This window comes from Pelodiscus sinensis, chromosome 31, assembly GCF_052426305.1.
Source record: "Pelodiscus sinensis isolate ZL-2025 chromosome 31, ASM5242630v1, whole genome shotgun sequence".
Classification (NCBI taxonomy): domain Eukaryota; kingdom Metazoa; phylum Chordata; order Testudines; family Trionychidae; genus Pelodiscus; species Pelodiscus sinensis.
The window spans coordinates 12,078,336-12,100,687 of NC_143082.1; the positions used below are offsets into that span (position 1 = coordinate 12,078,336).

General features: G+C 50.3%; 1 protein-coding gene across 2 annotated transcripts in view; it reads right to left on the reverse strand.

Annotated features, from left to right (window-relative positions):
* Window positions 1-9,221: 9,221 nt before the first annotated feature.
* The window catches only part of SARNP (SAP domain containing ribonucleoprotein), a 51,444-nt gene continuing 38,313 nt past the window's right edge, over window positions 9,222-22,352 (reverse strand). For both annotated transcript variants that reach the window (XM_075901947.2, XM_075901945.2), the window contains 2 exons: window positions 13,522-13,611; window positions 9,222-11,649 (listed from right to left, as the gene is read on the reverse strand). In XM_075901947.2, coding sequence (XP_075758062.1) covers window positions 11,608-11,649; window positions 13,522-13,611 — 132 coding nt within the window. In that variant the 3' untranslated portion in view covers window positions 9,222-11,607. The remainder of the gene's footprint in view (window positions 11,650-13,521; window positions 13,612-22,352) is intronic.

The following is a 22,352-nucleotide window of genomic DNA, read 5'->3' on the forward strand; positions in this document are numbered from 1 at the left end:
CGAAACAAAAAACAAAACAAAAAAGGAAAAAGGAAAGAGTCTCTTGGGATGTGCATTGTTGCCTTATTCTTTGGTGACTCTTTTCTTCCATTGTCTTTATTACAACAACCACTCAGCGCATAAGGCAAAACACAGAACTCAGGAGTTCTAGTCTCCAAATTGCAGCTGGTTGGCTTTAGAAACTCTGATAGTAGAGCTAGATTTACTTTCTCTTTGCTTCGTGGTATCTCTTGCTTGACCCATCCATAAACTCCCGGGTTCTAGTGCTAGCTCTGGGAGACAAGTGAGGTCCACTGGAGCGGGGTAGGGGTTAGGAATCAGTACTCCTGGATTCTGTGTTCCTTGTATGATCTTGGGTCAGTCACCGTGAGTCTCCATTGCTCTCTCTGGAGTTATTCTCCAGGGACATTGGGGAGTTGAATTCCTGTTTGCAACAGGCTTTGGGATCTTGGCTTGGGAGGGGAAGTTATTCCTGGCTGGCGAAGGCCTGTGGGATTCTTTGGAAGGAGACGTATTGTAGACTATATGGGCAAGCACATCATAAATCACTCCAGGCTCACAAATATCCTGGGGGGCAAGGCAAGGCCATCCAACAACAGCCTGGCAACTTCAGCCACAGTCCAGTGTCTTGGTCTGTGTGACCTGATCCCCAGGGCTCTGTGGGGAGCAGGCTGCAGGATCGGACCCTTGGCCTGCACTTCCCACTGGGATGGGCCCTGGAAAGCGTCTGAGCACTGCAGCTGAGTCTACACACCCTCCGAGTCTTCCAAACCCACATGTGCTGGCACGTCCAGTCCCTTCTGCCCACCCCTGGACAGCTCCTCCCTCAAGAGACTTTGGCTGGATTCAATGACCCCAGTTTTGACCAACTCCAAAAATATATTTCCTACGGTTCCTTTTTCCCCGCACACTCGCTGATGCAAACCATAAAACCAGTCCACCACGAGCATTGGGGGAAGGGAATCCAGCCTTAACCCCCTGCCCAGAATGATTTTCTAGCTGCTTGGCATTCTTGCTTTATATGCCAGTCAAACCAAACCGTCTCTCTCTCCTTCCGTTCATAAACCTTCTGGCTACGTCTAGACTGGCATGATTTCCCGCACATGCTTTTAACGGAAAAGTTTTTCCATTAAAAGCATTTGCGGAAAAGAGCGTCTAGATGTAGTTTTGCACAAGAAAGCCCCGATTGCCATTTTCGCGATCAGGGCTTTTTTGTGTAAAACAATACCGCGTTGTCTACACTGGCCCTCTTGTGCAAAAGCATTTGCCCGAATGGGAGCAGCACAGCATTTCCGCAAGAAGCACTGATTTCAGATAGCAGGAAGTCAGTGTTCTTGTGGAAATTCAAGGGGCCAGTGTAGACAGCTGGCAAGTTTTTCTGCAAAAGCAGCTGCTTTTGCGGAAAAACTTGCCAGTCTAGACGCAGCCTCTGTCTGTAGCTGTTGCTCTTTGTAATTTGAACAATGCAAAGGCAGAAATGCACCCAGCTCTACAAAAAAGCAGCCCTGCCAGCAAAGCCGCTCCTGCAGCGGCAGAAGGAAGGTGCCTCCGTCTCAGCAGATGTTCAGAGAGCTCACCCGGCACTCAAGAGACGGGCTGCGGTTCTTACTCCTCCACAGTCTGCCTGTGTGACCCTGGGCAGCCGAGAGGAGCAAGTGGTTCCAATTTACGTCACAGGTGTGAATGTAAACAGCAGCAACCCCTAGATGGACTTGCTGGTTTCTCTTGAGCTTAAATTCATTGGGAGCAGGGTTCGACTAGGCCCCAGAAGTGGGGGTGAGCAGTTTGGGGGTGAGCCCCAAACCAGAAGCTCCCCCGGTGATACGACTGACCTTGCAGGGCTCTGCACCAGTTTAAGGCCATTTCTGGACATGCCCAATTGTACAGCTGTGACTCGGCTGCTCTTGTTAACGGGACAATGAACCTAGTGCGGACGCAGGTCTAAAGGGAGAGCTGCTAGCGACCCCCACAGAAGAACCCTCCCTCGCAGCATGCACACCAAGGGCTGTACTGGGATTGCGGTGGCAACAAACAGCCCTCCCCCGACAGCTCTGCTCGGAGAGGCAGGAGTTAACCCAGCGCGACTTTCTCAGGCGGACAAGCCCTTAGTCGCTGGGCCTCAGTTTCCCATCTGCCCAGCAAACTGCCTCACCAGGCAATGGGGGGCAGAGGAGTGCCCCAGCAGATGGCATCAGTTATACTGAACTGAGTCAGCTTGGCCCGGGACTACCCTCAGGGCCGTCAGGCAGCTCTCTCGCCTGGCCCAGACGCCACCAAGCCTGCAGAGCACAGCGAGGCCAGGAGATGGACTCCAGGCTAGCGTGGGCCAGCAGGGTCCTGCAGGGGGTAAATGGGGCTAGGAGTGGCCCTGAGCACATTGTGAGCTCAGGGAAGGAAGGAGCGCTGCAGCTCCAACTGCACCCCGAGCAGAGAGACTCCCCCCCAAGCCAGGGCGATGCATACCGATGGGCAGAACGCGGCATGAAGCCAACGATGCCTCCCGCACACACTGCGGGTTAAGGGTCTTCCCCTTGGATGCCTGCCTGTCCCCTTCCAGCAAGTCCTGGCTGGCACATCCCGCACTATGGGGAACCCTGTGCGAGGGGTGGTACCCCACATGGCTTGGTCCCACCAGGAGGCAGCACTCAAGCAGGGCAGGTGTTAAATTATCTGACCGCCCCCGGGGGACGTTAAAGAATCCCCCATACTCTGAACAGGCCTGGGAGGTTTTGCAGGCACCTGCTGGCTACAAATGCCAGGGCACAAACAGCACCCCAAATCTGCAACGTAGAGCCCTGGCCAGCAGGCTCACCGGGGACTGTCTGCTGCCCCCTGCCACAGGGTGGCAAGTGGCTCCCCTCTGGCTGAAGTGAGTTTGGCGGGTCTCAGCCCAGCTCCTCCTCCTGAAAACCACCATTCCCTGCTTGGTGGGATGGGCCAAGGGCTGGACAGGTCATGCAGCCTCACTGCATGGAAGGAAGCAGACGGGCAGGCGAGTGTGCGAGATGCTCACCTTGGCCCCAGGTTATGGCAATCAACGGGCATCCAGGCCGACAAGCACCTTGCCTTGACCACAGCCATCCCCCGTACCTGGCCTTTTGGCTCCAAACCACTGGCTGCCAGCTGCTCGCCCCCGCTTCTGGGGCCGGAAGGAAAAACAAAAGGGAAGACAGTCCACACAGAGAAAAACCCTCCCCACTGGGTCCGGTTATGCTAATTCAGGCAGGGCTATGCTAATTAGGGGGCAGGACTCCAGCCTCCCCTGTGGGGCTAGGAGGGAGAGCAGCCTGTCTGTCTCCATTCTGGCCAATCCCAGTTGCGTAGCAGGAGGCAGCATGGGTCAGTGGGCTACTAGCACAGGGCCGAACCCCAGCTGCCAACAAGAGGGCTGGCCGCGGCAGCTGGCGTGGCCAAGGCGGGTGCCCGCTGCCACAGCCACGTGATGTTGGTGGGCTGCCGTCACAGTAACGCTCCAAGCCAAGCAGACCGTGGAGCCCGCCTAGGCAGGCGTGGGAAGGATCCACAGTGTAACGTGCGGTACACAGAGCAGCACGGTTTGATCCGTCTGCTCGGACTCCAAACCTGGCGGATGACAGAGACATGCTCCCTCATATGCACTGGGATACTCCAGTCCCCACCCCCTGGCTTCACACGGACGGCTGCTTCCTCCAAGCGCAGCTCAAAATTGTAAAGTTGAGATTTACAACTGGCCTGAAGTGCCAGAGGAAACCAGATCACGGCAGCTTTTATGGAGCCCTCATTAGGAGCTGGCAGGTATGCCGAGAATGTCGCAGCTAATTACATCTGTGATCAGAGGCGGTGGGGGACAAAGGGGGTGCACACATGGGCATGAAACCAACCCGAGGCTGGCTGGGTTGCTGGCCCATAAGCCAGAAAGTGTGCATGCCCCAGCAGGCTGGGGGACCCAAGGCTTATGGAGGGAAGGAGGCATTTGCTAGCGTAGCCCGTGGGACAAGGGAAAGGGAAGTGTTGTGGGGCTGTAAGCAGCTTGGCTCAAGCATGGACCAGCCCCTAGAGATCTCAGTGCAAACAACACATGGACTTCCCGATGCCAACCCCTGAGCTCCTTCCAGGGTCCAGCGTGGGTACCAGCCCCCTTCGTGATCAGCTGGCTCCTATTTGGGGGTCTCCCCAGCTCTCTCCCATCCGGCCCTGGGATCCACTTGGAACCTTTGCCCTAAGTGGCATCTGCACCATCTTTTCCTCTGCTCTTTCCCTCGGCCATGAAGTTGCTTCGTCCCTTCTCCAGCTCTGCTCTCCCTTGCCCCCGTTTCTGCTTTTCTGGCCCATTCTCCCACTGGGCCAATTCTGGGTCCATTTCATCCAAAACCTCCCCTGTGGAGTGACCTTGCTGTGACCAGCCACTTCTCCCAGGCAAGGCCAAGGGCTCAGCTGTCTCTGAAGGGAATGTACCCGTGTCTCTGCCAGCCCTGCTGTGCAGGGTACCTTGCTCTGGCTCTCACTGGATCTGTCCTGGCTGCTGTTCTCCGCCTCTGCAGAACCTGCCTGGATAGGATTCGATCCTCTCCCTAGGGTCTGTCTTTGAGCTGTGACCATGCGAAAGCCTTCAGCTGCCTAGTGTGATAAGAGGGGATGGGCTCAGGTTAGCTCTTTCTGGACAGGTACGTTCCACACCTTCCCCTAGCTCACAGCACGCTGTTAGCTACCTTTCCTGTCAACCCTCTGAAGGGAAAGCGAAAGCTGAACGGGAAGCAGACACTGAATTCTCCAGGACTAATGCTACAGGGAAGCCAGTCTGGCAGCCACCCCCTGTGGCTGTCGCTTCAGCATGCCCAGCAAAGGCACTGCTGGGGTTGTGTGTTTGAAAGGTGTGTGCAGATGCTTTTCAAAGAGGCTGAGCCCAGCCAGCTTCTGGGGACGGCAGAAGGGGAAGCGAAAAGGAAACCGGGTTGTACTTGGAGCATGGAGCCAGGAAAGTGACCTCCCCCCGCCAGCTCCTCTCTCCTGCGGCCCAGAGCTGGCCCAACTTTGGGAGGGTACAAGATGCTGAGAACCTTAGGTTCAAGTTCCTAGCTCTGCCATAGACTTCTTGGATGACGGACAAATCACCTAGTTTCTGTGCCTCCCTCTCCCCACTTGTACCATGGGGATAACAGCCCGGTCTGGCCTCACAAAGGCATGGAGGGTCAATGCATTACAAGTTGTGAGGTTGCATGACAACACCATGACAGGCGCAGAATCTCTGAGATATTGGTTAGCTGTGCAGAGCAGCACCTAGAGCCCCCGTGATGGACCATGACCCTAGCGCCAGGTGCTGTAGACACCTGCAAAAACAGGTAGGCCTGGACGGACCTGGTCCTGTCCCCCCAGTACCTGAGCCAGAGAAGCCTGAACTGCTCAGAGCCGAGGCTCCCAGCTGAGGAACGCCCTATACCCACCTAGGCTATGGCAGAAACCATCCCACCATGTCACCTTCAGGGCATCCCTTATCCTGCCTCTCCCTGGGTGAGCACAACTTGAACCCACCACCCCGCCCTCCCCAGGATATACTGGATGTAACTCCCCCCTGTTGTTATTAAAGGGTCTCTAACGTTATCAAACCTGTCTCCAAGCTGCCCCCTACCACGCAGCTGGAGGCAAAGGCAGCTGGTGGCAGCTGGCAGAGCATCTGGAGTTACTGCTGGAACCTGGACCTCTTGGTTCCAGAGCAGCAATGGGCACGTGGGGCCAGGCCAGGCTTGTTTGAACTGCAGGACAATGTCAGATTAACCCAGCACTCGCCTTTGCTCTAGTCACGTCTCCCCTGAGGCTGCAGCACCTGCTTTCCCTGGCCTAATTCAGAGACTGAGGGTGCAGCCACGCAGAGGTGGGGCTCCAGGCCCAGGGGTGGACAAATGAGGATGGGGATGAGCTAGTTACCTCCACGCTGGCGACCACCCACAGTCGTGTTGCAGGAGCGGGGGACAGTCCCATGCCAGCTATGCCCTAATCTGGCTCTCCTAACCTTCCCCTGCTGCTGCCTAACAAGACCGTATGTTAGGTGCAGGCCAGGAGCTTGGCTGGGATCCACTGAGCCTGCTGATGCCACAGCAGGAGAGACCAACGCTACGTGTGAAGCGAGGACGAAACAGCCACCTAAGGCAGCACAGGGCGGTTGGGGCAGTTTTCATGCAATGGGCCCAGCCTCCACGCAGTTGTGGGATGGCCCTGGTTTGCCCCAGGGCTCATGGGCACAGCCCACAGCCAGTGGGCCACACGACCAGTGGTGGAAGGAAGGGCTGAGCCAAACCTGCTAGGACTCAGACCGGAGACTCCAGAGCAGTTCCAAGCTGATGGTCGAGCCCTACACCACCTGCTCCTCCGGGACAGCTGGACTGTCTCAAGGCTTCAACAGAAGCCAACAGTCCTGACTGCTTCTCCCCTACCAGCCAGCGCGTTATACGGCCTCCGCCTCCCATTCTGCATGGCTGATGCAGCGATGGACGTGGTACTAGCTCTGGAGCCCAGCGAAGGATCCACATACAAGCGCGTCTGCCACTGGCTTCACACCTGGGATAAGCAGGCCTTGCTGGCAGGCCAGGCGGGGCGGGGAGCACAGGAGACAGGCAGCCCGGCCTGAGGCTGCTGTGGCCGTGGCAGAGGCAGAACAGTAGGCACACGGCTGTGCCGAGAATAAAGGTCCCCGCTCCGCCCCCTGCCTCCCCAGCTGCTCTTCTGCCGATAAATCTCACTGTTAGCTCCCAAGGCACCCGAGACAACCTGGGAGGAATCTCCAGTTGACTAGGTCTCTCCTTCTGAGACCCCAGCAAGTCACTGGGGAACATGTGACATCTGACCCTCCCCTCTGGGCGCTCCTGTCTCAGCAGAAGAGAAGCAACAGGCAGGGCCGGCTTTAGGCCAATTCACCCGATTCCCCCGAATCGGGCCCCGCGCCCTAAACCCGGCAGTGTGCTGGTGTCGGCCCTGGAGGAGGAGCGCAGCAGCCTCTGTGCGCCGCGGGAGGGGGCGTCATCCCGTGGGTTTGGCTGAAGGCGGGACTCTGCCCCGTAGCTGGGGATTTAAAGGGGCTGTTAAACCAGCTCTTGTAAAAACTGAGAGGTTGGGCGGAGGGGGTGAAGAATGACCTGTAACCAAGTCAATTTCAACATGGTAGAACTTCATGCAAGGGGTTTTAACTGCCATCTGTTTCAAGGTGGCTCCTGGCAGTGTGGGGCTAGAAGCCATTTAGAATTGGGAGGGGGGGGGGGAGAGAGGACGGGGAGAAGAAATCTAAAAGTGTATTGCTGTAGGAGCCCCTTGCCCTGCTCGTCTCCTGATTTGTGGTGAAATCCAGAAAAGTTTCCAAGCCAGCCACAGACGAGGCCGGGGCAGGAGGCCACTGGGGTGAAGGGGACAGCGCAAGCGGGAAGAACGTGTGTTTGTGTTTCTTTGTGAAGGGGCAGGCACGCACGCGTGCGCACACACGCAATGCCTATCTCTTCCCTCACCCTCTTTCCCTTACATTGCACAAGCTCCAATCCCCCCCCCCGCTCCTCCTGCCAGGTTGACCTATAGTCCCGCTTGCATTTTCAGCCCAAGCGTCGGCTGTGAAAAGTGACTTCATGCTGAATTTGGGGGCTGCGCAGCGTTACCGGCTCTCACGCTGCAAGCCCTGGCCCTCCTTTTCTTTCGCTCGCTTTCCCACACTTTCCCCCGCTCATTGTGTGCCTGCTGCTTTTTTTCTCCACCTATTCAGCCCAAATTAGTCACGAGCAGCTCCCAGCTTGGAGAGGAAAAATAAATTAGGTGGTGTTTTAAACACAGTGTGATTAGAATGATTCCCCCCCCCCTTCCACACCACAGAGGGGAAAGCCCAGCGTTTAAAAGATGCAGTGTCCTCTATAACATAAACTCCCACCAAGCGGAAAAAAGCAAAGCAGGGGGGAGAAAGGGGAGGGGAGATTTCTACAGGCAGCGACGTACCCTATAGCACTGGTGGAAGCGGCTGCTGGAGGCAGCTGCTGGACCAAGGCAGGGAATACAGAAAGTGCCTATATGCAGGCAAAGGGAGAGAGTGACGAATAAAGAGGAAGAGAGGGAGCAGACCCAGTGCTACCATGGGCCAAAGGAAATGCATCCTGCACAAGGGGCGGGAGGTGAAACGAAGAAGCAAGAGACACCCCAGCTTTATTCGAGCGCAGGGTAACCATCAGGCTGAGGATGCTTGGGGAGAGGAAGGGGCAGAGGATGCCTCTAAAGTATGGGGAGAGATTTAGAACAGCAGAGCGGCACTGTCCCAATGAGAACGTACGCGCACGGGAGACTGAACAAGCTGGCTGTGCGGTTCCTAGAAGCAATAGATTCTAGGAGTCAAATAGGACACCAAGACAGGCTATCTGGTTTCTGTTCCCAGCCCAGGGAAGAGAAACCATTGACTAGTTAGAAGAGACTGAAGTCAGGACTCCTGGGCTCTGTTCCTGCCTCAGGAAGGGAAGCATAATCAGAAGCGCATAAATTGGTACTCCTGGGTTCTACATCCAACTCTGCTGTAAAACCTGAAGTGGACTGCGTCCTTTTACCGTATTTTTGCTCCAGGCTAACAAGCGGGGGAGGAAACTGGCAGTACTCAAACTCCCTGCACCTGCCCGACAGTCAAACAGCTGATCATTTATGCTACCCGGGTAGTATATGGAAAAACAGAAAAAGTGACCAAAAATAAAGCAGCCAAGGACAGCAAGGACATTTGCACTTTGCAAGCAAATCGCTAGAACTGAGAGCATCAGACTTCTCAGCACCAAACAACAAAGGTGATCTGGGCACTTTACACACAGTACCCTGCATGCACAGGATGCTTTACAGGACAATTAAAAGCAGAGTCCCTACTCCGGAGAGCTTGCAAAGCTGAATGGGGACAACGGGCAGTGACGAGGAATTCCATATCTGAGTGGAACTCTAAGGAAGATTTAGGGAGGCAGATGGGGCTAAGAGTTGGGTTTGTCCAGGGTGCCAGGGCTTAGCAGCTCTAAATCTTGGAGAAAGCATCATGTGATCTTCCATAACTACAAGCACTCAGGACCTCCGTGTTCAGTCGAAGGCGCGGATACAGTCAAGCAGGGCGGAATGGATGTAAATAGCATTTTGGTTTGGCCACGGGATTGATGTGCCTGTGTGTAAATGCAGAGCCAGAGAGATTCTGGCCCCACACTAGCACTGCCCAACCCTCATGCCACAGGAAAAGCACTGTCACACCACACACCAACTCGGCGGCTACAGGAATTGCCTTGAAGAAGCAGTTTTATTATGAAACCAAGAGTGAAATGCAGTGTTTGTCCTGGCACACTTAAACATTTCAAGCAAATAACCAGCGAAAAGTCATGAGCAGAATAGAAAATACATATTACAAAATCCGACATAAAAAAATTAGAATAAGATTTTATTATTAAATCTGGAAGGAGATTTGGGGGGGCTTCAGCTCATTCTATCACTGACACCCCAAGACACACACAATGCAGCTTGGATCCTACACCTGCTGGGCAAGCAAATCCATCTCAGATATTGCTTACGCTCACTGGGGGCATACAGCCTGCGTGCATCAGTGGTGCAGAGCACAAGCAATTTCAAGACCTCTGCATTTCGAAAAACATATTGCTTTCCAAGAGTCAGGATGACGCCTTTGCTCAGCCTACTGTACACATGCAGCTGTTGTTCTTGGTATCTGAAGGACCCGAGTGTGACCAGTGCAGGCATCTCTCCAATAGAGGATATGGTAGAAGCAACAATCCCTGGATGCAAATCTCTGAAGCATTGGGGCATACCAACCAAAAAGGACATTTAAAAGCAAAGATCAATATACCGGGCAATCTGTCCAGGTGTTATTTTTCTGGGGACCCTGATATAAATTTAAGGGTGAAGATTCATAAGATGTTAGACACACAAAGAATGTGTGTGTAAAACAACCTATTGAGTGATGAGGAAAGGCCCATACATATTTCCCTTTCTACTGAATCGCTGCTAGCTATGTACCGACTTGCCTCAGAGCCCTAGAGCAAAGCATAGGACCAGAGCTCTCGGTATTAGCGAACACTCTTGCTCCATCTACACAAGTTAACATGGAGAACTGATTCCTACAGATCCCTTAGAACAGACAGGGCCATCCGATAGGCTAACCAGTCAAAAGGTGCAGCCACACCATGTTTCACTCCTGTGTCAAGCATCACATTAAGCCTGAGAAAGCAACATCGCAGGGAAGACGGAGGAGTTAATGTGGAAATGGGGGAAATCCCTTGCAGCTCAGATGCAGAGTCAATTCACTGCAACGTCTTTTCAAGCCAAGCATTCCCGGGACGAGGGGGCGAGAGGTGAGGAAGGAAGGCTGGTTTGAGGGTGCATGAAAGGAGTTAAATCTGACTGAGCTACTCTGCTTGTTAGATGAGGACAACACAAAATCCAACCTGAGAATAAAAACCGAGCAAAGGACTCTTTCTAAAAGGCAGGAGAAATCTCACGAACATTGATACGAAATGCCACAAGCTCCAGAACAGCCCCTAGAGGCAGGTGAAGTGGAGCCATCTGAGTGGGTTTAATTTGTAAATATTCTGGTATTTCCCTCTTTATTCTGGGGCTTTGGCTTTGATCTACTATCAAACACCAGCTCCTGCTCCACCCCAGTCTCCACTAGATCACCTCATGGAGCAGAGGAAGACCCTTATGGGGTGGTTAGTGACGTTTAAAGCCCATCTGAGACAAGACTTACTATGGTTTTTGGCAGGGTCAGTTAATATGCTAGAGACCCTTGTCTGGCCAGCTAGGGAGCAAACCTGATATTGCAGGTTGGGAGGGGAAACCCGAGTGTAAGCCAAGGATCCACAGCACAACCTAAGTAGAGCTGCATGGTGCGCTCGAGCTGAAGCATGTGTTAGTTAGGCTGTTAGTGCATATACCCTGATACAGCCAAACTTTAAGAGTAATTTCCTCAGGGCGAAGAAGGGAGAGGGTGATTCCTTTGCCCAATGAATAGGAGACTATAACAAGACAGCAAGGTTTAAATAGAAGGGAGGCTCCAGGTAGTTCCTGTTTTAAGTGGCATAACCTTCCCCTCAACCCAAGAGTGAAACTCCCCAGGGCACAGCAAGGGAAGCAAACCCTTCTCCATCTTTACCCCTCAATGGCATCTCCCCTTCCTCATCCTACATCTGGTAGATGCTTGGCCACTCCAGTCCTCCTTCCCACTAGCTGGGTTATAGACCGAGGGCCCAACTCATGCCCTTGTGTGGGCATTTATGCCAGTGCACAGAGGGTGTAACACCCAATTTTGATGTGGTGAGATTACCCACCTACTCTGCACTGCTGTAAATACCTATACAAGTGGGAGGGGAATGGAGAACCGGGAACTGGGGTTCCTAATCACGGCAGTTACACTAAGAACATTTTTGCTCTTTGCGCTGTGTATTTTTTAACGTAACAACTGAAAAAATAAGCAGCACAAAAGTACAGCTGTCAGGGATTCTCTATTGAGTCCTGTGTGGGGAAGAGAGTCTACACTCCTTACTAGTGCTACTGTGTGTGTGGGTGAGAGGGAGACAGCGAGAGAGCGCACACATGAGCATGCTCCTCCCCCCAACAGGAAAATCCTAAAATGAACAGACATCAGACAATCCCAAAGCGCTCTGCTCTTTTCCTCTTCTTTGCCTGCAAAAGGGATTGAAAGAAAAATCAAAACCAAAAAGAAACAAACAGTCACAATTAGCCCTCCCCTCCCCTCCCCGCCACATCCATTTGGAGGAAGACTTAAAAACACCACACGATGGTAGCTAGTGGCACTAGTGCATGGCTGACCCGGCCCCGCTCTGAACATGGGAGCACAAGGTTAGTTCAGGAGGTTATTCGGTATTGATGTTTGGCAAGGAGCTACAAGATTTTTGTCCAGCATTTGAACAAACGGAGTCTGAGAGCAAGTTGCAAAGCATACAGTGCCCAAGATACAGTGCTGCTAAAGTCACTTCATCTCGCTGGCAACGTGCTACAAAAGGGAACAATGCCTACTTGAGAGGCCTGGAAAGCCTTCCAGGCAATGGGGAGGTGGGAAAATTAAAAGGGCAAAGGGTTAACACTCTTCTATTCATGGAAAAGGTGAGAGGGACACACTAAACTGCATTAAATATTCTATTGCGCGTCTCAGATATGCCTTTAACTTGAGACACGAGGGGCGTATAAATCTTAATTTTTAGCAGGATAAATAGCCGGGGGCAACAGAAGCCCGAACCAAGAATCTCCAGGGGAAAGGTGCATTTGAGTGCACACAATACTAGTAAAAAGACCTTTTTGTTCCAAGCAGAATCTATAAGTGACCTAACGGAAAAACATGGAATCCCTCAACCCCAGCCACCCCCTCTGCTGAACTGAACAGGGGCTCCTTCTCCAGTGCCGCTTGCCGGAGGCTGGGAATGCCATGCACCATTTCATTCGAGGGGAGCGTTTATCAAAAAGCTAAAAACAGAACAAAACAAAAAAGCCCCCAAACCCCACCTGAATTGCTGAGCTCACTCTTCAGAGCCAAACAAAACACCACTTCTTGTGCGTTGAATCCAGAAGCCATCTGGTTAAGTAGCTTCTGAGACCTCCACAGCTCACCCTCCCGCAACCTTTGCCATTTGATTGTTAAAATTAAAATCCACATCTCCGCAGCCCTCTGTGGCTAGTGATGGGGCCTCAGCTCTCACTGATTTATGCGCCAGAGTATTATTTACGCAGCACCACAGGTGTGCACGGTACTCATCACAGGAACTGCCACAACACATCAGATCAAGGGACCATCTCTGGTACCAGGTACCACACAGCAAGGCCTAGTCCCCAGAAGTAAAATGGCAAGTCACTGCCTTGCAGAGTTTGCAAATTAAAAAAAATCAGACCAAAGGCATTAACAGCAGGACAGAAGTGTTAAAATAAAAGATGGAGAGAAAAGTGAGGAATGTGGTCAATTTTTCAATCTTTACGGATTCCTTTCTTTTTAATGTTGTGAAATTACACGGATTTTATGAAGAAAGGCATGAGGCAAGTTTAAAATCCAAGGGCTTCCTGGATAAAGGCAGTGGAAAGGAAAGGTGTGAAGGGGAGGTGGTATTCTAGGTCACTCAAGGCATGAAGGGAGCAGCGTGGAGGAAACTGGAGGAGAACTATTGTTCCTAATTTTCTGCAGTTTAGTTTGCAAGACTAAAAGCTCAGCCACATCAGGCTGAGCTGGCCAGATCTTGTAGCCAATCCAACCCAGTCTGGCAAGCTCCCCAGGTGGGATATGTGTCCAGAGATAGGTGATCAGTCATGTAAAGAGGAGATTGTATCTGTTCATTGCCATCCCTGGGGTATATCTGAAGGGACTGAACCATATGGACCAGTAGTGAGATCCACTTGAGTAGCAAGATCTCACATGCTCAAAGAGTTACAGTGCCATCTTCTGGGATTGCCAACCCCCCAAACAATTCAGCATGGAAAGTGCTCTCGGCTGCCCTCCCGCTCCCAAACTTCCCATCACATATCCCTCTGCTTGCAGGGCTGGCATTTTACCTCTGTGTCCTCTGTGGCTGCAGCCCCAGCTGAGCTAGTGACAATGCCAAACCGTTCCTTCCTCTTCTTCAGCTTCTCATCATCCTCGCTCTGTGCGGAAAGAAGGGAGAGACGAGTTAGTTTGTGAGACAGGCCCAGAAGATTCATTTTAACAGCTGATACGGGTCCCTGCCTTGCACCCAAATCTTCCTGCTTTTAGCTAAAGTCCAGCTGCTGGAAAAGAGAGTTAGTTGCAAGATGATTTGGGGGTCCTTGTGAATTAGTGCAGAGCTGAACATACACGTGAGCAGGCATCATGCTAGCAAAGTTAGGCGCACTGTCCACAGGGATTTACTGAACAGATGCTACAAAAGAATCTCCTGAGGAGCAATTATGATGATAAATAGGTCTCCAAGCAAAACCTGCTCTCCCTCCATGGAGAAGTGAAACCAATTTTTCTGGAGTACAGTGGTGAAGTTCATGGAGTTTGTGGGAATAATGGCTAAATGGCTAACTAACCTATGAGCTTGCACTGAACAGCAGGCCGGGGCTGGATTTTAGTTAGGAATCTAGCAATGAAAGTCTCTGGATCCCTATTACCAACCCAAGTGGAGGCTCAACGTTGAGGATTTAAAACAGCTAACATTAAAATCAAAACGTTTCCATGACGAAGTGCTCCAATGGAAATGGTTTTAAAAGCTGCCCCACAGAGTTTGCAACATGAAGAGAAGCTGCACTAGAAGCAGAAAGCGCAGCTAGTGACTTCTGCACAATGACTGCAAAAACACCGAACGACATAAACACTTTCCAACAGCTCAGGTGAAACTAGGAGCAAAAGGGAAGAACCCAATTGCCTTTGACGGGGGACGGTCAGGAGCATCACTATAAACACCCACCTGACTGCTGCATGGTTTTCCTCGTTTAGAAATTAATGATACAGAGGATGTACTCTCAGAACAATGCAGACAGGGTCAGACCAGTGGTCCATCCAGCCATCTGTACCCTGTCTTCTGACAGCAGCCCGTGCCAGAGGCTACAAAGGGAATCCACTCATCTATCCTGTCATCCCATCTAGCTCCCAGCAGTTGGAGATTTAGGAACCCCTGGCATGGGGTTGCATCCCCCAGCACCTTGATGCAACCTCATGCCAGGGGGTTCCTAAATTATTCCTTGATTATGCCTTGGCCAACAGCCATTGATGAACCCAGCCTCCTTGATCTTCTCCTGTTGTTTTTAAACCTAAGTATACTTTTGGTGTTCACAACATCCCCTAGCAACAAGTTCCACAGGCTGACCATGCACAGTGTGAAGCAGTAGTTCATGTGTTATGTGAAGGGATAAGTAACACTTCCTTATTCCCTTTTTCCATATGATTCATGATTTTATAGACCATCCTATCTCCCCCCTCCCCTCCAATCATCTCTTTTCCAAATGAACAAAGGCCGTCTTTTTAATCTTATACTTGATCCTGTGGTGAAACCATAGCATCACGTTTGCAACATGACAGCTCTCTCTATAGGAGCAGATGAACAACAGCTACAGGACTATGTGAAACATTCATTATAAACCAAGAGGCCATTGTACTCCCCAGGTGCTTATGTTGTATAAATAGTTTCTCATGCCTGCCCAAGTGACAGACCCCGAGCTTTAGAGATTAGCTGTACAAAGTTCCCCATTTGCCGTTGAAGATTTCCTAGAACATAATGATGGTCTCCAAACTTTTACCAAAAGAACTGGTAACTTCAGAAGGGAATTAGGAGAGACTTTTCAGTAACACCAGGAAATTACCTAATGGACTAATGTTGCTTCCACGGACGATTTTTATGGCCATGTGGATTTATTTTATTACTAGAAAATTTACCCAGCATTGTTTGGGTCCTTCAAGGCTGGGGGACACAGGGGTCAGGGCAGGGAGTGAAGGCAGCTAGCAGTGTTGTTCCCCAGGGGTGGTCCGGGGCAGTGGACACTATGCTGCCCAGCCAGTGGGGCTCTTGCTTGCTGCCCCCTTGTAGTCATCCTGGAGTACAACTGTCCCTGCTTTCACAGCCCTCCCTTTCCATTTGAAGAGAAACAGTCCCATTCCAGGCACATCCCATTGTCCTGGCACAACCAAATCCTGAATTTGCTTTACGTTATGATAGGAGGAAGCTGCCTACCAAATTTGGGGGGGGGTCTTAGTTCTTATTGTTTAGGAAGAATTCTTGAACAAACAGATTCAGACAGATGAACAGAGAGAAACTCTCTACAATATATAGTAGATTCTTTCCAACACTCAATTTCTTGCCTTTTCTAATCCCCTATTCAGAGCAGTGCCCACTGACACCAAGGATGCTGCTATCTGTCAGCGTGTCCTTTATAAGTCAAGGCAGAGATTTTTTTTTTGCAAGGCAGCATTTCAGTGCAATAAAACAATCCTAAAAATCCCTCCAAGGCTCAATCTAGACACAAAGTGTTAGCACAGGCACCAAAGACCTTTGGTTCAGCCTCAAGAGGACATTTCAGTATCGATCCTGTGTACATCTGCACAGGAGAGCAGGCAAGAGAGACAGCATAGATGTTGGTTTTGCACATTTCAATGCCTACAAACTGATGTGATAAATAATCCATTCCACCAAGCACCCTAACCTTTCACACTGACAACAGACGAGGAGGCTCTGTGGTCCTATTGTGTTAATTATATTAAGTAAACTATGTACATGGGGTCACTGGGGGTTTTGTGAAAGGTGCCTAATGTTTGAAGCCTTCACAAAAAATATACACCTCTTAAAACTGGGAATATTTTAACTCGATCATGATTGTTTCTGTTAAGGGTTTCTACACCCTCACCACTTACTTACAAGCTTAGTGCTCTTTCCTGCAGATCGTTAGTAAGATCTCCCCATAAGTCAATGGCAGCCTCAGATGAAAAAGACCAGGCCTATAATTCACTGTAAAATTCGACAGCTGCTACTCCTCCAGGATCACATGAGGCAGGTCTCACAAACCTGTCAAGTGGTATTTTTCTACACCATTAAATATGAAGGCAGCTTTCCTTTGAATTTTTTGCTGTGGTGCCCTTGGATTTGTTAGCAATGGTTCAATAAACCACACAGGTAAAATCTAGCTTGCTATCTAATGCTCTGGACTATGCATCAGAAAGGAGGTCCCATTCGTTTGCTGACATTCATTTTGTGCTCCCAACTGTTTCCATGGGGGGGGGGGGAGGGGGAGAATGCTTCTGATTAGGTTATTTTCCCTCTTCACTCCCCTGCTCCTTCAGTGAGAGCAGAGGGTCAAGCAGGCACACCCAGTGGCATCTCTTGCTATAGACATGATACATTTAGCTATCACTGGCAGGATACGAGAGCCGATCAACGAATGGCTGTCAAGTGGCAGTGGAGACAATCTGATAGGCCACACAACTATTTCACTACTAGCCATAGGTCTCTTTCTCCCCAGCTCCTCTCGTCCTTTTCTATTCAGTGCACTAGCCACCACTGCTCTCAAAAGCATTTCCATTTTGATATGACCACCTTAGCATTCCAGCTACCATCACAAAGTCCATTTCAGCTATTTGCGGTCTGAATGGACACAATTTTACTGACATTTCTCAAAATCGCCACGTCCCTACATTTTGAGAGATGGCTTTTATCTCCACTGCCATTACCTACACGGCTATCTTGACTGCCAGTAATAACCAAGGCCATCATTACCCTTTAAAAGCCTCAATGCATCCATTTTCAATGGGTTTATTTCTAGCTTTGGCTATTTCAGTCCTCATTTAGCCAGTTTCGTCAACCAAGGCTGTCCAATTACCTTGCTACACTCCCATAATTTCTCCTCTGTCCCTGGTCACGAAATATATTTCATGTCCTCGCCTCTTCCTCCCCCCATACCATTTGTTACATTTCATGATTTGGGAGAGTGTGGTCTGATAGAGGCACTAAAAGGCATTCATTTGCAGCATGCAGAGCCATCCTTGGGATGGCTCAAGTAAGAGATGAAACCAATTGAAACCATCACCAACATAGTGGGTGCCTGGAACTCCTCACTGGACACACAACTTCCCACATCCATCAAGTATCCCAGGGAAATGGGTATGAATGGGATAGATCATTCTTACTAAAAAGGCAAAACCTAAGAACAAGATCCCAGGAGGGCCCACTGCCTACAGATAGCAGAAATAATATATTAGTAATAAAATACCTTTGCATCCCTACTGCTCCATTTTGACAAACTGACTGTAGCCAGCCACGCAGAAGAAACCAATGGACAGTCAGAAAAAGATCCATTTAAATGCAAGCTTGCAAAACAGATCCACTGACAGCACCAGTGCTGTGGCCAATTTTCATGACAAAAGTGACACTTGACACACCATTAGCAAGCAGCTGGACAAACTTCAATATATCAATACCGTACATAAGTGACACTATAGCAACCAGCTCAGCATTATTAATTATGGTATCGCCATGTGCTGTGGCAACAGAGATGACAGAAAAGTGTTAATTGAAAACTCAGCGATTTCTTGTGAGTTTTGACTCCATCGCAGTCCTGGCCCAAGTGGCCCATTCATTTCTTCCTGTGCTCTTAGGACTCTTCACCGGAGTAATTACTAGGGATGACTGAGTGTAAATGATTAGATAAGCAGATGCTTATCAGTCAATAGTGTCTGTTACACTTCATCTGAAGAAATAGGTTGTGCCTACGAAAGAGCATGAGACCGGGTACATGTTTGGTTAGTCTTTAACATACTGCTAGACTGTTGGTTTTCCAGTTACAGACTAACTCAGCTACCTCTCTGAAGCTTTTGTTACACTCAGCACATCCTCCCTGGGAACCAGGCAGGCAGGCAGGCAGGAAAGCCTCCTACCCAGAAGCGGAGCCTGAAGCCCCTGCTGACCTAGCTCCCAGTATGGAGGCTTCTTTGCGGCAGGGAAGCCTGCTCCCCAGGAACGGGGCTGGTGGGGGCTGGCTGCCCTGCTCTCAGGGAGGCTTTGCTGCAAGTTCTGCTTATTTAAGCTTCATCCTGCCGAGCCTGCAGCATGTAACCAATGACGTTTTCAGCGATTACACAGTTACCTATTTAACCGACTTTTAACATCTCTAGAGATTGCTGCTAAATACAACGGCTACTTTTCTCTTTTGTTCCAGGATCCAATTTAGCTCTTGAGCACCCACAGATGCGCCATGATTTAGTCTCTAACGTGCCTTCCAGAAAGCCTCCTGAGCCCCAGATAAACAGCCACTTAAAGGGAGCAGAGTAGCAGGGGCTGGGCTCTATTCCTGACACGATTACTTATTAGTTTCTTGCCTGAGCCCCAGCACAATGCCTTGCCAGGCACAACTTTTTAGCACTCTGGGATTTGGGGCCCATTTGCATATTACCATTGCATCTAGAGAGATGCTGAGATTAAGGATGTTAAGTCAATTAGTCGATAGGGTGCCTCCGCCTTTGAAGTGTAGTAACAGCCCTACGGCTCTTGCTACACTTCAAAGGCAAAAGCACCAAGTGGAGCTTGAGGAATCTCCAGCTGATCCCGGGCTCCACACAGCGCCGCGGCATTTCAAAGCTGCAGTGCTGCTTGGAGCCTGGGGTTTGAACCCAAGCTTCAAGGGATGCTGCCGCTTTGAGGTATCCCTTCTTCTCCCCCGCTTGCTGCCTCTGACAGAGGCAGCAAGGGGGGGGGGGAGCATCTATTTGACTATCTTGTCGACTAGCCAACAAGCATTTGCTTATCAGATAGTCGACTAGTCCTTCACATCCCTAGCTGAGATCAAACCCACATTCCCTCCCCGCCCTCAAAGAACTTTAGACAAGGCACATAAAGAGTTGGAGAAAAGAAACGTTACAGCTGGGGAAGAGAGAAGTAGACCGATTAAGTGACCTTTTCAAGACACACAAGAAGTCTGTGGTAGAGCAGGGAACGGAACCCAGTTTTCCTGTGTCTCAATCCAGGAAGTTAAATGTAGGCACCTCACCTCCTACATCCCTAGAAAGACAGTTGTGAAGCGTAGCATCCATGGAGCCACCAGCGGTGGGGCAGAATTATGCTTATTTGGGGATCATGAGGCCTGCAAAAACACCCCATTTGGAGATGTATAATCTGTATGCATGCACTGATGCTGGTAGGAAAAAATCCAATTCAAATCGGCTCATTTAACTATTTACAACACGCTCTTAGATTGCTATGGTTGACCAGCTAGGGAATGGCCCACATACAACCTCAGAAGAAAGAGCAGCACTGTGTCTTTAAAAGGAAGCAAGGGAGTGTCTCTTGGGAAACTGCACAGAGCTGTGGGTTATTTATTTTTTCGGTAACCCCTCCCCCCCCAATTGTGGCCCTGCAGGGAAAGAGTAGAACAGTCCCACTAAATCAACACTGTTCTAATGATCTTGCTCACTTGACCCCCTAGCACAACAGTGTCAGATGCAAACACGCTTACAATAAACTTCACTCCATCTTTGGCTCCTCGCTGACAGGTTTTGATTCATGGGGTGCTGAAACCCATCTGAGGAAAATTACCTCTATCAAAACACTGCGCACTCTGCATTTATCAAGCCCCGGGGCCATGCTGGAGTATAGAAGTGGGCGCATGTGCATCAGCAGGGAAAGCTGACCTTTCCAACAGCACTGGACGAATTTTCTAACCTGACTGTTACTAGGGTTTCTCCCTTTGCACTCACTCTAGGAGAGAGGGGGGGGGGGGTGTTGTATTAAGAAAAGGGGCTTTCCATGAAGGACCAGAGCCTCAGATTTAAAACCGTTTGCGGTGCAATGGGAGTGGGGAAGTGTGCAGGGTTTTATGCGCAACTTACACATTTCTACTGCGCTACAACTAGCTGCAGCACTTTGCTTTCAGTCTAGCCCTGCCCTGTCCCTTTGAATGAAATAAGAGGCTAGTCTGGACACCCACAGGGCTGCCATCTCACAGCTCCAATAAGAACGTCAGCTCGCCGCATGGATCTTCCTCAGGCTCTTTTCTAACCACTTCAAGATTTTGGCTCTTTCTTTATTAAGTGCCAGTTTCCTATAGCCAGCAACTGAACTGTCAGTGAACCTTCAAATAAGCCCTAAGGCCTGCATAACGCTGAGCACCCTCTATGCCAAATTACTTCGGTGGGAAGGGCTGGAGCTCGGCACAGCGCCAGGCAGAAGGGGTGATTACATCTGGAGACTGTAAGCATCTTGGGACAGGGACTGAAAGGAGGACGAGGACATTAACTGGAGTGAGCTCTTCAGTCTCTCTGGAAAGCCCCAGAAAGTGGTGCTCCACAGTTGAACAAGACCATCTAGAGTGGCCACATCCCCAAAGCAGCTTTAAAAGACCTGGTTTACTGCAGCCAGACAAATAGGCCAGCAGCAATCTTTTCGTGAAGCAACACTGACACACAGTGGAGACAGTGGGCAAACCCAACACGTACGGCCACTGCAGCGGCCCACAGAGGAGGCGTGGACAGCAAAGTTCTAGATTTTAAAAATGCCGGTGAAAATTCATCAGTCCCAAATGCAGCTGGCCTTCATTCCGTATCTCGTTTATGCTCAAAAGAGAAAAAGACCCTTTTAAAAATCAGCTCATTCCCCTCACCCCACAGAGTGGGCAAGTTGCCAGTTTCAGTGCTGGAAGGGTGAATGCCAAAATGCCATTAAGTCTTGGTTTCCATGGTGCATGGAGCCGCTCTGGTACTAACCTCATCCCTGCAAGCAGAACTGGATTTTAGCTTGGGAGGGGAGGGCGCAGCTGGTTACCTTTTTAAACGACACGCAAGAGCTCCCTGCAACAATGGCATGTGTCAGCTCTACTCCAACAGAAGCCCTGTTCTCTCCCCCAGTGAGGGAGAATCGTGAAGTGCGGCAGCTCCCGCAGCTGATCCCAGTACAAGTGAAACCCCTTGGTGTCTTCTATGTTGGGAGTGAGGGAGCACATCAGCTGCAATGTCCCTACCAGTTGCTATGGCTATGGCTACACAACTACCCCACTGTAGTTCTCTAGTAGAGACACTTGCCTCAGCAACTGTCCTGTGGGGGGGTTTCTTATCACTGTGGTATCTAGTTCAGCAGAAGAATTCTTCCATTAAACAAGTTTTGTCTATAGAAGAACCGGGTGGAACTTTTCAAACCCCTGAACAATGAAGCTAGGGGCTGACTTTAGTTTAAGGCATAGACCAGGTTCAAGCTTCCGTGTGCTGATACAGGACCAGCGCCTGTCCCAGAGATCTCCCCGACCCAATTCAGGAAGGCAGCACACTAGTCCCTGGTATCGAAAAGATTGAGAAACACTGGTCTAACGAACAATCTCGACCGATGAGAGGACTCTGCAAACAAAGGGATGCCTCTGAAGGGACAGTAAGAGATGGGAACATGTATTAGCACCCATTTCTCCCTATCTTTGGCCCTGCATACCCAGGAAGCACAAGCAAGTGATGCAGCAGCCGATCCTAGACCTCATCTGTTTAGATTTCATGCCAGTGACCCTGGTGTAGGTGCTGTGGAATGACACCTACAGGTTACAACACAGAGCTCATTGCAAATAAGTCAGATTGATGGAAATGAATGTACCACACATCTCTCCTTAGGAGCAGCAGACGGGTGATGGGCTCAGTAAAGGATACAAAAGTGATGAGAGAAGGGGCTATACTCTGATGAACCTGCTGATATTTTCATCTTGCCTATGACCACAAATGGTCAATGTGGTAAGTAATCTCGAGGGCATGCTAGATTCTCCACTAATCCTAGACTTTACAGACAAGCCATGATACAATATATCACACTGCTGAAAGCCAAGCCTCATAGTATTATAGGGCAAAGATGCCTGGTCTATAGATTAAGAGTCCCCTGGAGAAAAGGAGTCTGAATTTCTGGAGCACTGGTGAG